This window comes from Petromyzon marinus, chromosome 1 (assembly GCF_048934315.1).
Source record: "Petromyzon marinus isolate PM22_M1 ecotype Great Lakes invasive population chromosome 1, UKy_Petmar_22M1.pri1.0, whole genome shotgun sequence".
NCBI lineage: Eukaryota > Metazoa > Chordata > Hyperoartia > Petromyzontiformes > Petromyzontidae > Petromyzon > Petromyzon marinus.
In genome coordinates, this window is record NC_133667.1 from 1,003,445 (window position 1) to 1,019,459 (window position 16,015).

General features: G+C 53.7%; 1 protein-coding gene across 2 annotated transcripts; it reads left to right on the forward strand.

The window, feature by feature from the left end:
- The first annotated feature begins 3,175 nt into the window (after window positions 1-3,175).
- Window positions 3,176-9,363, forward strand: PET100 (PET100 cytochrome c oxidase chaperone). Of its 2 annotated transcripts, none has more exons than XM_032953787.2 (4): window positions 3,176-3,336; window positions 6,341-6,427; window positions 7,227-7,259; window positions 8,354-9,363. In XM_032953787.2, exons 1-4 carry the CDS (start codon window positions 3,307-3,309, stop codon window positions 8,414-8,416), a joined length of 213 nt encoding a protein of 70 aa, XP_032809678.1. In that variant the 5' UTR covers window positions 3,176-3,306; the 3' UTR covers window positions 8,417-9,363. The 2 variants fall into 2 exon arrangements, with proteins under 2 accessions (XP_032809678.1, XP_075930987.1); XM_076074872.1 differs by lacking the exon at window positions 3,176-3,336 and adding an exon at window positions 4,846-5,216.
- The last annotated feature ends 6,652 nt before the right edge of the window (window positions 9,364-16,015 follow it).

A 16,015-nucleotide genomic window follows, 5' to 3' on the forward strand; every position in this document is an offset into this window, starting at 1 on the left:
CAGTCATGAGCACACTGCCCAGGTATGGGAAACTCTCCACTCTCTCCACAACTGCCCCATCACCGATTGGGAGTTGTGGGGGTGGAGTGTCCGATGGTACAAAATACCCAGGCAGGTGCTTAGTTTTGGTGGGGCTGATGGTAAGGCCCCACCTCTTAGTGGCACGCTCCAGTCTCAGCAGCAGCGTCTCCAACTCCTCCTCTGAATGAGCAGCTATTACCAAATCATCGGCATACATAAAGTGGTTGAGCAATAGGGAGCCATCCCTTGAGCGGACCCGGGCATCAATCAGCCTCCCATTATATCTCTACCAGATATAAATTCCTCCAATACAGCTATTGTAGGCTTCACGAATTACGTGGTCAAAATAGATGTTAAATAATGTTGGAGCCAGAGGACATCCCTGTCGCACCCCAAGGTGAACAGGGAATGGCTCCGACTCCCAGCCACGTAGTTTTAACCGGGCCCACAATGACACACTCCCACGTGCACAAGTTTTAAAGTTTTTTCAAGTTTCATTAATTCGGTGTAGCCCTGTGAGCCAATGCGGCTCTTGAGTCGGGTGCAACCGCAACAAACAGAAATATGAATAGAGAAACATCTTAAAGCGACGACGACGACACGCAACAGAAACTTCCTGGGATGAACCAGCAAATCTTCCAGAGAGAGAGAAAAAACCCCCCACCGTATTACAACGCTGCGTGCAAAAATCCCAGCGTGATGCAAGTCAAACAATAACAACAGCCGTAAGACAACTTAGATTAAAGTTAGCGCGCCAACTCCACACTTCCGCAAGAAACGTGGCTTAACCACGTGTTCTCGAAATCACCAAAATAAAGCTGTAAGAACATTGTAACAACAGTGGTCACAGGAACTGTGATTCAAATTGAACAATAAACGATATACATAACATGTACGACCAAACTTGCAGCCATAACCTACGAACAAAGACAAAGATCCCCCGTGTAGCCTGTGACAAACTGTTGGGGCAAGTGCAGCTCTGAATGCCGGAACTGTGGCACATGAGGGGCTGGGTGGCCAGCACCACTCTCATTGCTCGTGGTTATAGAGGTAAACCCTCTGGGCCTGACACCAAAGCACCTGGGAAGCTTATTATCTGGAGGTAAAACCTCTGGGCCTGACACCAAAGCACCCGGTGAGTTTATTATCTAGAGGTAAACCCTCTGGGCCTAACACCAAAACACCTGGGGCGTTGATTATCTGGAGGTAAACCCTCTGGGCCTGACACCAAAGCACCTGGGGCGTTGATTATCTGGAGGTAAAACCTCTGGGCCTGACACCAAAGCACCTGGGGAGTTGATTATCTAGAGGTAAACCCTCTGGGCCTGACACCAAAGCACCTGACACCAAAGCACCCGTGGAGTTGATTATCTGGAGGTAAACCCTCTGGGCCTGACACCAAAGCACCTGGGAAGTTTATTATCTGGAGGTAAACCCTCTGGGCCTGACACCAAAGCACCTGGGGCGTTAATTATCTGGAGGTAAACCCTCTGGGCCTGACACCAACGCACTCGGGGAGTTTATTATCTGGAGGTAAACCCTCTGGGCCTGACACCAAAGCACCTGGGGAGTTTATTATCTGGAGGTAAACCCTCTGGGCCTGACACCAAAGCACCCGTGGAGTTGGTTATCTGAAGGTAAAACCCTCTGGGCCTGACACCAAAGCACCCGTGGAGTTGGTTATCTGGAGGTAAACCTTCTGGGCCTGACACCAAAGCACCCGTGGAGTTGATTATCTAGAGGTAATCCCTCTGGGCCTGACACCAAATACCTGACACCAAAGCACCTGTGGAGTTTATTATCTGGAGGTAAACCCTCTGGGCCTGACACCAAAGCACCTGGGGAGTTTATTATCTGGAGGTAAAACCCTCTGGGCCTGACACCAAAGCACCCGTGGAGTTGATTATCTAGAGGTAAACCCTCTGGGCCTGACACCAAAGTACCTGATGAGTTTATTATCTGGAGGTAAACCCTCTGGGCCTGACACCAAAGCACCTGGGGAGTTTATTATCTGGAGGTAAAACCCTCTGGGCCTGACACCAAAGCACCTGGGGAGTTGATTATCTGGAGGTAAACCCTCTGGGCCTGACACCAACGCACTCGGGGAGTTGATTATCTGGAGGTAAACCCTCTGGGCCTGACACCAAAGCACCTGACACCAAAGCACCCATGGAGTTGATTATCTAGAGGTAAACCCTCTGGGCCTGACACCAAAGCACCTGTGGAGTTGATTATCTGGAGGTAAACCCTCTGGGCCTGATACCAAAGCACCTGACACCAAAGCACCTGGGAAGTTGATTATCTAGAGGTAAACCCTCTGGGCCTGACATCAAAGCACCTGTGGAGTTGATTATCTGGAGGTAAACCCTCTGGGCCTGACACCAAAGCACCTGACACCAAAGCACCTGGGAAGTTGATTATCTAGAGGTAAACCCTCTGGGTCTGACACCAAAGCACCTGACACCAAAGCACCCGGTGAGTTTATTATCTGGAGGTAAACCCTCTGGGCCTGACACCAAAGCACCCGGTGAATTTATTATCTGGAGGTAAACCCTCTGGGCCTGACACCAAAGCACTCGGGAGTTTATTATCTGGAGGTAAACCCTCTGGGCCTGGCACCAAAGCACCTGACACCAAAGCACCTGGTGAGTTGATTATCTGGAGGTAAACCCTCTGGGCCTGACACCAAAGCACCTGGGGAGTTGATTATCTGGAGGTAAACCCCCTGGGCCTGACACCAAAGCACCTGGGGCGTTGATTATCTGGAGGTAAAACCTCTGGGCCTGACACCAAAGCACCTGGGGAGTTTATTATCTGGAGGTAAAACCCTCTGGGCCTGACACAAAGCACCTGGGGAGTTGATTATCTGGAGGTAAACCCTCTGGGCCTGACACCAAAGCACCTATGGAGTTGATTATCTGGAGGTAAAACCTCTGGGCCTGACACCAAAGCACCTGGTGAGTTTATTATCTGGAGGTAAAACCCTCTGGGCCTGACACCAAAGCACCTGGGGAGTTTATTATCTGGAGGTAAACCCTCTGGGCCTGACACCAAAGCACCTGGGGAGTTTATTATCTGGAGGTAAAACCTCTGGGGCCCGGCACCGCTTGCTGCGTGTGGGCAGGGCCCTGGCGCGGCCCCGGCTCTTCCGGTTCGGCCTCCCCACCACGTGCCGTGACGTCACAGCTGTCGTAGGAAGTCGCCGCCGCCGCCGCTGCCGCTGCCGCCGCCGTCCTCGCGCTCTCGACAACGACAACACAGGAGGGGGGGGGGGCACCACCAATCATGGGGGGCGTCCGACTCGAGATCTTCCGCGTGAGACCCCCCCTAACACCCCCCACACCCCCCACCCCCCTCCCCCGTGTCTCTCTGCACCACCGCCGCCCGTGACCTCAAGGCGACCTCCCCCGGCGCAGCGTGGCGCCCCCTCTTGCTGACCCCCCCCCACTCACTCACTCACTTTGACCCCCCCACTCACTCTGACCCCCACCCACTCTGACCCCGCCCCTCCACTCACTCTGACCCCCCCCCACTCACTTTGACCCCCCCACCCACTCACTCTGACCCCCACCCACTCTGACCCCGCCCCCCCCACTCACTCTGACCCCCCCCCCACTCACTCTGACCCCCCCACCCACTCACTCTGACCCCCACCCACTCACTCAGACCCCCCCCCCCCCACTCACTCTGACCCCCCCCCACCCACTCACTCAGACCCCCGCCACCCACTCACTTTGACCCCCCACCCACTTTTACCCCCCCCCACCCACTCTGACCCCCCCCCCCCACCCACTCTGACCCCCCCCACCCACTCTGACCCCCCCCCACCCACTCACTCAGACCCCCCCCCCCACTCACTCTGACCCCCCCACTCACTCTGACCCCCACCCACTCTGACCCCGCCCCCCCCACCCACTCACTCTGACCCCCCCACCCACTCTGACCCCGCCCCACCCACTCACTCTGACCCCGCCCCACCCACTCGCTCTGACCCCGCCCCTCCGCGGCCTCTGTACGACAACAAGCCCAGCAGGAGCGGTGGCGCGATCATTGGGGAGGGGTTTGGTCATCGACCGGTCTGTCGATCCACTGCTGGATGTCGGCCACCTCCACCCCCACCTCCACCCCCACCTCCACCTCCACCCACGCCGCGCCCGGAAGCCGCGCGGAATGTTTGAAACTCCCCCAAGCTCCACGATTTAAAAACAACAGCAGCAGCAACATGAATCACGGTCATCCGACAACGTTTAAAAAAACAGCAGCCGCTGGCTTATAAACGGAGTTGTTCACGGGCAGCGTCGGCTGTGGTCTCCTTTTTAGTGATCTCGCGTGAGTTCTGCGTAGTTTTATGGATTTAAAGCCTCCGTGGTTTGTCTTGGGAGTAAAGATCGTCGGCGTAAGGCACTACAACGAGAGTTTCAGTCACGTTTCGCTTTACGTTGAAGGCGGTTGTGCGTGTGGTTTGTTTTGCTTCGTTAAAGTTCTTCATTTGGTCATTTCGGTGGCAAATGAAAGACTCCTGGGTCTCTTTTGAGTTGTCAACTTGGTTAAACAAATGCATCTTGCGTACAAAGAAGGTATATGCCTATCCACAATACTGCAGTTGTATTATTAGTATTGTTATTTCCCATGTTCCTGTAATGTTACGAACAAGTTTTATTGTTTTGTATTTTTATTGTTTCCCTTCTACGTGACTTTACCGAAAGATTTCGATTTAAAGCTTTCGTGACTGCAAGGATTCATCTTCTTTGGTTCTTTCGGTAAAGTCACGTAGAATGAGAATTTTATTGTGTTATTTTATTTTATCAATTTATTATTTTATTCTCATTCTACGTGACTTTACCGAAAGAACCAAAGAAGATTTACCGAAAGAGCCAAGAAGATGAATCGCTGCAAGTCACGAAAGCTTTAAATCAAAGTTTAGAAAGATTTAAGATAACGGTGGGATGGATGTGGCGTCGCCAAGATACTATTGACGTTTAACTATTTACTGTTTATTTTACCAGGTACACAGAGCTCTTTATCAGAAGTTGCCTGGCTATAACAAATGATAGCTCAACGAAGTGGCTTATGTGGACATTTATAGCAGCCAAATGCTGTGGAGGGAAAATGTGGAGGACCCGGAAGAAGTTCCACGCGACGACTGGGAGAGAGACACCTTAAACTCCAAATATACAGCAGCAGCAGGCGTCAAGGTTGGGCTCAATCTCACGACCTCCTGTATAACAGGCGAGGTAGTCAACATCTCCTAGCCACCGTGATGATGATGATGAGAGAGAGACGCAGACTCTAGATATACAGCAGCGGGCATCGTCAGGGTCGGGATCGAATCCACGACCTCCTGCGTACCTGGCGAGGTAGTTAACATCTCGCCACCGTGATGATGATGAGAGAGAGACGCAGACTCTAGATATACAGCAGCAGGCATCGTCAGGGTCGGGATCGAATCCACGACATCCAGCGTACCAGGCGAGGTAGATAACATCTCCTAGCCACCGTGATGATGATGATGAGAGAGAGACGCAGACTCTAGATATACAGCAGCAGGCATCGTCAGGGTCGGGATCGAATCCACGACATCCAGCGTACCAGGCCACCGTGACGCCCCTTTCACCAGAGCGGCGTTGCACACGATTTCTGGCTGGAATCAATCGCCGCTTCTATTTCCAAGCTGTCATTTTGTAATTTGATGGACATTCTTTTTGCCGGTTTGCCACTGCAAAATCCGCGAGCTCTTCTCGTGCCTCGCAAGACCTTCCCTGTGGAGGGACAGAACTGGCTGCGAATCGATGAAAATAATAGCAACCACAAGGATACCTTCGCGAAAGGACAATGATACTTGAGCGAGCCAACATAATTGGCTGCCTGCCATTTCAGTGAGCCATCATCTGAAGCGTGTTCTCTCCAAATGTATTCTTTGCTCAACCACTAGAGACATCCTTAGGCAGATGGCTTCTGCCCAATGTTTGGAATCTTGCCCAGGCTCGACAGAATTTGCCAATACTCCTTTGGTGAGACGTATTTCTGGAATATGGAGAGAATCTTATCAGTGGGCCAAGCGTGGTCTCTTTAAAAGTCTTAAGTGAGTGCTTGTGCAATTCAATAAGGGCAATGGCCCTTCCGTGTGCTATGAAGAAGGGCCAGGCCTAACACGGCACCTATTATATATTTTTCCTCTTAAGACGGCAGCGTGATTGATGAACGTGTCGAGTTTTCTGTTGTAATAATGTGACGGGAGCAGCGTGCCGAGTGGCTGTTCGTGATGGGGGACGGATGCGCGCGTGCCTTGTGTGTGTGTGTGTCGGCTCTTTCCTGGCAGATGATGCTGTACCTGTCCTTCCCCGTCGCTATGTTCTGGGTGTCGAACCAGGCCGAGTACTTTGAGGAGTACGTGGTGAAGAGGAAGGCAAGAGTCGCGCCAAAAGAAAACACCACACGCGGCCAGACAACGTCGCGTATCCGACCCGCCACATGTCCACCCGCACGCAGCGCAGTAGTGAAATGGCCTCTCTCTGTAGACGCTTACACATCTGGCATTTTCACACGTCCGCCGAAACCCCAGGCAGTCTGGTGGAGCAAGACGCGCGCGAGAGTGTCGGACGGACAAACCCACAGGCTGCGAGATACCCTGGAGATGGCAGGACACCCTAAACGAATTCTTGAATCCGTCTGTGTGGACCTTGTCATCTCGTTGGTGGGGGGTTTTCCCCCCCCCCGAATTTTTCGCTATCGCCCCCCCCCCCATTAATGGAACTGACCAAACATCCCGACGTGGCAGGGATCTTCCCGAAAATGAGTCGTGAGACTCCTTCTTTGGTTCTTTCGGTAAAGTCACGAAGAATGAGAATAAAACAATAAATTGATAAAATGAAATAACACAATAATATTCTCACGACGTTTCGGCCACAACACAAGCGGCCTTCATCAGGTGAAGGGACGAGACTGTCTGGTAGGACAGCGCTGGAGAAGATGAATCATTGCAGTCACGAAAGCTTTCAATCGAAATTTAGTCGTGAGACTCGTCGAGGCTTTCCCGGGTAAACGCGCAGCGCGCTGTCACGACCGCATCGACTTGCAGAGGGACGAGTGGCCGAGTTGAATTCCAGGCTGGCATTGGGGCCACGTCGCGTCCGCTAATGCTTGCGGTTCCATCCACGCCGCGCCCGTGCTAACGCGGGCCTTTCTTTTTACGCTTCCGTCCGCAGAAAGAAATCTTCCCGGCGAACGAGAGCAAGCAGGTACGACGCACGCCGGCCCTTCCCGCACCGTCGACGCGCTGCCCGGAACGTTTCGCGCGGCCTCTAGTGACGTCGTGACACCAAAGGCAAAGTTCGGGTCCCGCCCTTGGGTGGGCCTCGAACGAATGAATTCCGTGCCGGCTCGTTTTTAACGGACCTAGTTCATTCCCGGTATGCTGGAGTTGGTGACCGGCTTGGGAATCGGAACAGATTCTAAACACCGTTCTGATGGTGGCGGTGGCGATGCCGCGTCCTAGACGTCTGACCCGCTGCCTTGCAACCTCTGACCCCCCTCGTCGTCCACAGCCGCACGGTCACCGGGCACTTGCGAGCAGGAGGCGTCGAGGAATTTCGATGACATTCAGTGACACAGCTGCTGAATAAGATCGCCGCGTGTGAGAGCCTGCTCGTGACGGTTCCAGATTTTCATCTTTAACCAACTCGGAGCAATGTTTGCATGTCTGTATTGCCTTGCCAACATTCCACTGTTTAGTTACAATCATTGTCAATTGGCCACGTAATATCCACAAGGGGAGTTTTTGTGTTAGATCGCGTAAATATATAAATGTGTCGTTAAACCCGCCACCGCCTGACACAACCAATCGGTAAGGGTTTGTCACGTAAACAAAACGTGCCAAGCTGCTACTAGTTCGGCACACAACGGTGTGTTGGAGAGTAAACCCACTACAACATTTACATTTCGAGTACCGGGGCGTTCCGCCGGTAATTACAACAACAAACCGGCCTCATCAGGCGACAGCCATGATTGTGGATAAATCCTCCGCCTGTGTCGGCCTGAAATAGAGGGCGTAAACGTGACGTCGTCACTGTGAACCTATCGGGTCCATTTATATTGATGCGATCTGACCCAACGAAACCTCCACTACGCACTCACTGCAACCGGTGCCCGTGGCTCGCTCACGAGACCAGTTCTCATTTGTGTGCGCATCGTTGTTGAGACGCGTCCCGCGTCATGTCTCCTTGCACCGGATGCGACAAGTGGTGACGCTCAGGACGACGGCGGGCGGGCGGGGGGGCGTGGGCCCGCGTGCGGGCGTTCGTACGTCACGCCGCCGTGGTTGCATCTCTTGCAGAGGGAGGAGCTGGAGAGATTCAAGCAGTTCATCCAGATGGAGCAAGCGAAGAAGCACGAATGAGCTCCGTGGGATTCCGTTCCGCACGGACTCCTCCGGATCGCCCGCCGCGTGATTTTCGCTCGACCGGACGAGTGCGCCTATCGAAATCTCTGTCATTCGGGCCTTCTCCCCGCGGGCCTCTTGCGAGCGTCACCACGCGCGGTGGCCTCATTTACCTTAGTCGGGCGACGCGGCCCCTCACGGTAGACGTGGGGCTTCCACAGCCGTACAAGCTGCGTCGCTCCCGTGTACGGGATCGTCGCACCGTCTCGCTCCCGTGTACGGGGAGCGACTGCGTTCGCGAGTTGGTCAACGGCTGTTGTTGCTCAGGTCGCCCTCGTTGCTCTCGCCGATCTCTGTGGGCCGCAGAGACCGGCGCGCAGCAAATTGGCGGAGGAGATGTAACGCGACGGGGGAAAAGTTGCCGGCGAAACCGCGGCGCTGCGGCTGTTGTGGCTTTGGCCGCTGCCGTGGCTACACGGTCGGTAATCGTCACACATTTGCGCCTACCGGGAAAGAAAAAAACCTTTTTTCGTCGTCGTGTTACGTTACCGCGGCTAATCCGCTCTCCTGACCTTTGTGGTCTACGCAGAGCAGCTGGGCCGGGGCGACTCGAGCAACGGCCGGCGAGGGGAAGTTGTTGCTTAACGGGAACGGCCTCTCGTCGCGACGATCGTCATTGTAGTTTAAATTGCGCTGGGCGGCGGCTCGCGCGGGCGAGACACGGATTTCTTCCGTCGGTTGTGGGCTGAACGGAGGTGATGGGAGGATGACCCTCGTCGCCGCCCCTCCTGGCAGGCCGGGTACTGAAGTCGCCTTGTGCCGCCGCTGGGGGGGCGCCCTGTCAAGAGCGCGTCGAGACGATGAGTGAAGTGTCTCGCTGCTGTGATGACATTGATGGCGATGACGACGATGACGACGACGACGATGATGATGTGCCCGCTACATAAAGTGCCGTTTGCCCTCTTGAGACTTGCACCGAATGGATCTGTGACGCGGGTTCACGCGCTCGTTCGCTCGCTCGCTCGCACCCGCGCATCCGTCCCACCGCTGCCGGTCTGAACCTATTTGACGATGCGTCGACAAAAGTTATGAGCTTTGACACGTGCGCAGGCAGTGCCTCATTCACGCGTGTCTCCACGTGAATGCGATATATTATTGTTCCATACCCCCATCCCATCAGCCGCACGCACGCACGCACGGCCTTCTGGGAGGGCATCATTTGAGCAGCATTGGTTCAATACGGGCACATCTCTGGACGTGGTTTCGACATGCCTTGTCTCACCGGCATGATAAGGTTTGCGCTGAAGCAGCGCTTGGCGAGAAGCGACAGCTGTGCGTAGGCGCCGTGGTCAGGACATCTGCGAAAGAGCTTTACAGCCGGTCGGATTCCTCCAGTGTCAACATTGCCGATTCTGGGACCGTTCGATCTTGGGCCAACCCCTAATTCGACACAACACGGTGAGCGGGCGTCGCTGGGGAGGACAGCAAAGCGGACAACCACAAGAGGGAACGCCTCGTTCGTGTGTCCAAGTTGTACGAGCGACCGGTGAACGTTACGGTGGGACCCCGGGGTCCCGAATAAACGGAAGCCAAAATCGTAATAAATTTACTTGATTTTTGGCGACTCGGTCCCGCCGCGCGCACAGACTTCCGCGACCCGCCTGCGGGCGCCGATCGTCCTGTTGTCGTGCCGAGCACAGCAGCGAGGACGAATGCCGCGGTCCGAAACGGAACTTTGAAACGTTAACGGAGCGCATCGCGTAGAGCTCGCCGAGAGGAACAGCTGGCCGTGCCGTTCGCCTTGGGCAGACACGACGCGGTTGACGCGAGAGCCGGGGGGGGGCTTAACGGGAGGGCCCCGGGGGTCCCGCCACGAGGTTCCGATGTTCCCGGTAGCACGGTTCGGCGAAGTGCGGCGCAAAAACAAGTTCCACCTCGGCCGCGTGTCCGGCGCGGTGTGGAGGGGTCTCTGCAGGGCAAGGGCTCTGTTGGGGGGGGGCTCTGTTGGGGGGGCCTACGGAGCTCCTTGCTCGCCAGCGGCTGTCTGGGGGACTTGGGATGGGGGTGAGGGTGAGGGGGGGAGAGACGATGATGATGATGCTGCTGATGCTGCTGGGAGGAAGGCAATTCGACAGGGGAGGGCAGTGCGAGGGAAGAAGCGGAGGGGAAAGTGAGGTGGTCTGCAGTGTGGTGAGTAGGTGAGTGAGTGTGTTGTTGTGACCTGCAGTGTGGTGAGTGGGTGAGTGTTGTTGTTGTGACGTGCAGTGTGGTGAGTAGGTGAGTGAGTGTGAGTGAGTGTGTTACTGTGACCTGCAGTGTGGTGAGTAGGTGAGTGAGTGTGAGTGTTGCTGTGACGTGCAGTGTGGTGAGTAGGTGAGTGAGTGTGTTGCTGTGACCTGCAGTGCGGTGAGTAGGTGAGTGTGTTGTGACCTGCAGTGTGGTGAGTAGGTGAGTGAGTGTGAGTGTTATTGTGACCTGCAGTGTGGTGAGTAGGTGAGTGAGTGTGAGTGTGTTGCTGTGACGTGCAGTGTGGTGAGTGTGTGAGTGAGTGTTACTTTGACCTGCAGTGTGGTGAGTAGGTGAGTGAGTGTGAGTGAGTGTGTTGCTGTGACCTACAGCGTGGTTAGTTGTTGGCTTTTTCGATTTAAAGCTTTCGTAACTGCAGGGATTCATATTCTTGGTTCTTTCGGTAAAGTCACGTAGAAGGGAAATAATACAAAAAAAAACAATGCAATTATCACGACGTTTCGATTGCAACACAATCAATCATCATCAGGTGTGAAAACCACAGCAAGAAAATCACTTTTTTCAAAATTTTCTTGCTGTGGTTTTCACACCTGATGATGATTGCTTGCGTTGCAATCGAAACGTCGTGATAATTTTATTGTTTTACTTTTATTATTTCCCTTCTACGTGACTCTACCGAAAGAACCAGGAATATAGTTGTTGGCTGTCTGAGTCAGCGGCGTCAGTGTTAGACGTCTCGCGTTGTGTATAGGGCTGGGCTAAGCGACTGTGGAGAGTGGGCAGGCGAGACCGTGAATGGTCTAAATAAAAGGTGCCTCCCACAAACCTCGTCTCCGAAGCACTGACACTACACGTGGAGTGCAGCGAGGCTCCGTTGGTGAGTCACTGAAAGTTGGTCCATAGTCGTGCTTATATTGAAGCAGTGCTGCTGAAATGATTCGCTCCCAGAAGGCCGCGTCGCTGATGGGATGTGTACAAAAAAAGGCGTTACTTGTTTTTGGAGAGAGGTGGCGTCATTGTAATAGGTTTTTACCTTTTTAGCTGGCACAAAAACTGACACCTTTATACAAGGTATCATAAATTTCGATTTAAATTTCGATTTAAAGCTTTCGTGACTGCAAGGATTCATCTTCTTTGGTTCTTTCGGTAAAGTCACGTAGAATGACAACAAAAGAATAAATTGATAAAATAAAATAACATGTTTGCAATAACCACAACACAAGCAGACAAAAATGCAAACAAAAAGAGACAACTCTGATAATGAGATTGGCACTGTCCTTGAATTTGATTGGTCCACACCCGAGACGGCTTTTCTTAGAGCCTAGTCTCCACTGGTGTATATTACTATATCTTGTTACTGGCAAAGGTCTCATAAGGTGGCGTTATTGTCTGGTTATTTGTGTTAGCTACATTCTCCACCACCAGGATGCTGGTGATGATTTTTATCAGCAGTAGTTCTGTTTCATGCTGGGGTTTATTTTAATGGTGGGGTAAAGTGTGGGTACCCCTACTTTAACCACGGTGGCTAGGAGATGTTAACTACCTCGCCTAGTATGCAGTAGCTCGTGGGTTCGATCCCGACCCTGACGATGCCTGCTGCTGTATATCTTGAGTGTGCGTCTCTCTCTCATCATCATCACGGTGGCTAGATGTTAACTACCTCGCTAGGTATACAGGAGGTTCGCGAGTTTGATCCAGACCGTTGACGTCTGCTTCTGTATATTTGGAGTTTGCGTGTCTCTCCCCGCGCGTCTGGAGTATTTGGCTGCTATAAACGTCCACGTGATGACGATAACTTCACTTCGTTGAGCTATCGTTTGTGATCGCCAGGCGGCTTCTGAAAAAGAGCTACAGTGCTCGGTGGGGTCTTGCGTGGTTAAATAAAAAAAATAGTTTGTGTTTTTTTGCACCAAGACGGAGCTGGCCAAGCGTGGCAGAGGAGGGCCCAACGTGTATCCCCTGGGTGGAGAGAGACGGGAGCTCCGTGGAGATCACGCGAGCGGAGGGGGGCTACTGCCAGCGGTGGCGCGCGACGAAATAAGTCGCAGGGCCGCGCCTTTAGAGTGAAAATAATCAAGAATCAAGTAAGAAACTCACGGCTCCAAATCCTGTTCGTGCTGCGGTGCATTTGGGGGGTGGGGCGGTGGCGTGGGAAAATAAATACGCAAAATTAGTGTTTGTTATATAATTAACTCGCTTTACTAGCCGGCTTAGCCCGAGACTTGGATTCTTGTATTGTATTAATAGACGGCCTACACGGAGGGTTGGGGAGGGGGGGTGACGTCAGCAGGCACACTGCGTGACGCTGCCGCATGCGGGTGACATCACAGATGTGACGTCACCGCTCACTTGCCGTGCAAAATATATCCATTATTGCGCACCCCTCCCCCCGCTCCCCAAAATACAAAAGTCTATTTTTTTTATTTTTGCATGGTGTACAGTCTGGAAGCTACCCACATGCCAAATGTCAAGTTTGTTGCATGTCGGGAAGTATGCTAAACATTTCGAACAGACACACACATTCACAAATTTCCCTTTAATATATATAGATGAATCTGCCTTTCCCTCCCGTTGTACGTGATAATCAGTTGTGAATGTGGGCCCTCTGCTCTGGTGGTTGTTGATGTGGGGGGTACGGGAGTGTAACGTTGTACGTGATAATTAGTTGTGAATGTGGGCCCTCTGCTCTGGTGGTGGTTGTGGTGGTTGTTGTGGGGGGTGCGGGAGTGTAACGTTGTACGTGATAATTAGTTGTGAATGTGGGCCCTCTGCTCTGGTGGTGGTGGTTGTTGTTGTGGGTACGGGAGTGTAACGTTGTACGTGATAATTAGTTGTGAATGTGGGCCCTCTGCTCTGGTGGTGGTTGTTGTTGATGTGGGGGGTGCGGGAGTGTAACGTTGTACGTGATAATTAGTTGTGAATGTGGGCCCTCTGCTCTGGTGGTGGTGGTTGTTGTGGGGGGTACGGGCGTGTAACGTTGTACGTGATAATTAGTTGTGAATGTGGGCCCTCTGCTCTGGTGGTGGTGGTTGTTGTTGTGGGTACGGGAGTGTAACGTTGTACGTGATAATTAGTTGTGAATGTGGGCCCTCTGCTCTGGTGGTGGTTGTTGTGGGGGGTACGGGAGTGTAACGTTGTACGTGATAATTAGTTGTGAATGTGGGCCCTCTGCTCTGGTGGTGGTGGTGGTTGTTGTGGGGGGTGCGGGAGTGTAACGTTGTACGTGATAATTAGTTGTGAATGTGGGCCCTCTGCTCTGGTGGTGGTGGTTGTTGTTGTGGCGGGTGCGGGAGTGTAACGTTGTACGTGATAATTAGTTGTGAATGTGGGCCCTCTGCTCTGGTGGTGGTGGTTGTTGTGGGGGGTGCGGGAGTGTAACGTTGTACGTGATAATTAGTTGTGAATGTGGGCCCTCTGCTCTGGTGGTGGTGGTTGTTGTTGTGGGGGGTGCGGGAGTGTAACGTTGTACGTGATAATTAGTTGTGAATGTGGGCCCTCTGCTCTGGTTGTTGTTGTTGTGGGGGGTGCGGGAGTGTAACGTTGTACGTGATAATTAGTTGTGAATGTGGGCCCTCTGCTCTGATGGTTGTGGTTGTTGTTGTGGGTACGGGAGTGTAACGTTGTACGTGATAATTAGTTGTGAATGTGGGCCCTCTGCTCTGGTTGTGGTTGTTGTTGTGGGTACGGGAGTGTAACGTTGTACGTGATAATTAGTTGTGAATGTGGGCCCTCTGCTCTGGTTGTTGTGGTTGTTGTTGTGGGGGGTACGGGAGTGTAACGTTGTACGTGATAATTAGTTGTGAATGTGGGCCCTCTGTTCTGGTGGTTGTGGTTGTTGTTGTAGGTACGGGAGTGTAACGTTGTACGTGATAATTAGTTGTGAATGTGGGCCCTCTGCTCTGGTGGTGGTGGTTGTTGTGGGGGGTACGGGAGTGTAACGGCTGGCGCGCTACGCTGCGACTCGAACCCGGCGCCTCGAGTTCGATTTCCGGTTGCGGCCAACACCGGTCACGATTATCCGAACCGGTCCTGGGGCCCTACCCGCTTGTCGACTCGTCCTCAAACGAGTCACCTGGTGCGGGCGGGGTGTGGTGAACATCGTCGCTGGGGAGACAAAGGCGGCCAGGGGTGGCTTTCTGGCCACCCACGCTCCCTCGTGTGCCGTGCCGGCCTTCGTAGGTGCCACTCGCTAACAGCACTTGCCCCTACAGTCTGTTAAGGCTACACGGGGGGGAGGGGGGGATCTTTATCTTTTTGTTTTATTGGGCAGGTCGACCGTGCCCATCCACCCAGAGGCGCTGGTTCGCTCGCATTCCTGCCACACCTGAACAGAGGCGCAGCCCTGAAATTTCTGGCTGAAGGCCACTGCTGGCAGATGCGGGACATCCACCAGGGCGAACTCTGTAGCGGCAGCTGGGCGGCTGTTTGCACCTTGACCAAATGTGGTGGCGACGAGGTTGTGCGTAACCCACGCTTTACCACACCATAGCGTGTGGTGAACCCATTTATACTGCCCACTCAGCCGACCCATCATCCCCTCCGGGGGTCGATAAACTTAAAAAAATAAGTCGATCGCGGTTGTGCTATGGATAAAATTCGCACCCCCTCCCCCCCCCACCGTCGCCATAGGAATGTGGAATTCCCACCATTGGCTCTGCAGGGCTGCTAACAGGATAATCGCTGAGAAATCAACGTGGATGGGTCCACGTTGTGAGGCGCTCCTGCCAGATTACGCAGCATTGCACCGCACTCCCGTGTGCTGGGTTTTACAGCCGTGCGTGCGGTTTGTAATTTTCCACGGTGCTTGCAAAATGATACGTGTGCGTGCATGCGTGGGTGTTATTCAGGGAACGGTGGCGCAGTGGTTAGCGCGCTGACGCTCCGAACCCGCCCACCAGAGTTCCATTCCCCACCACGGCTAACATCAGCCTTGATGGGTGCTCCCTTATGGCAGCACGCCTCGGGAGGCCTGTGCAAGGCTACACAGGGCATCGTTGAGCGTACGATGGTTGCGGTGGATGGCATGATTACACACCCACGCATAGACACCCGCATACACAGGCAAAGGTCCCCCGTATAGCCTTGGGGAAAGTGCTGTTAGCGGGCGGCAGCACCATGCCCGGCCTCCTCGCATCGCCACGAGGTTACTGATTTTAAGCTGAGCCGACCTAGGGGAGGCCCAGGGCCGGTCCAAATATTTCGCCACTGTTAGCGGTCGTGAGCGGGGACTGAACTGGGGTCGCCGGCCCCGAAGCGCAGTGCGCCAACCGCTGCGCCACCGCTCCTCGCCCACGCATGCACGCACCCGCACACGGCAACATCTTGTCAAACCAGTTCGCGGACTCCCGACTGACTGCTGGCTCAGCCTGC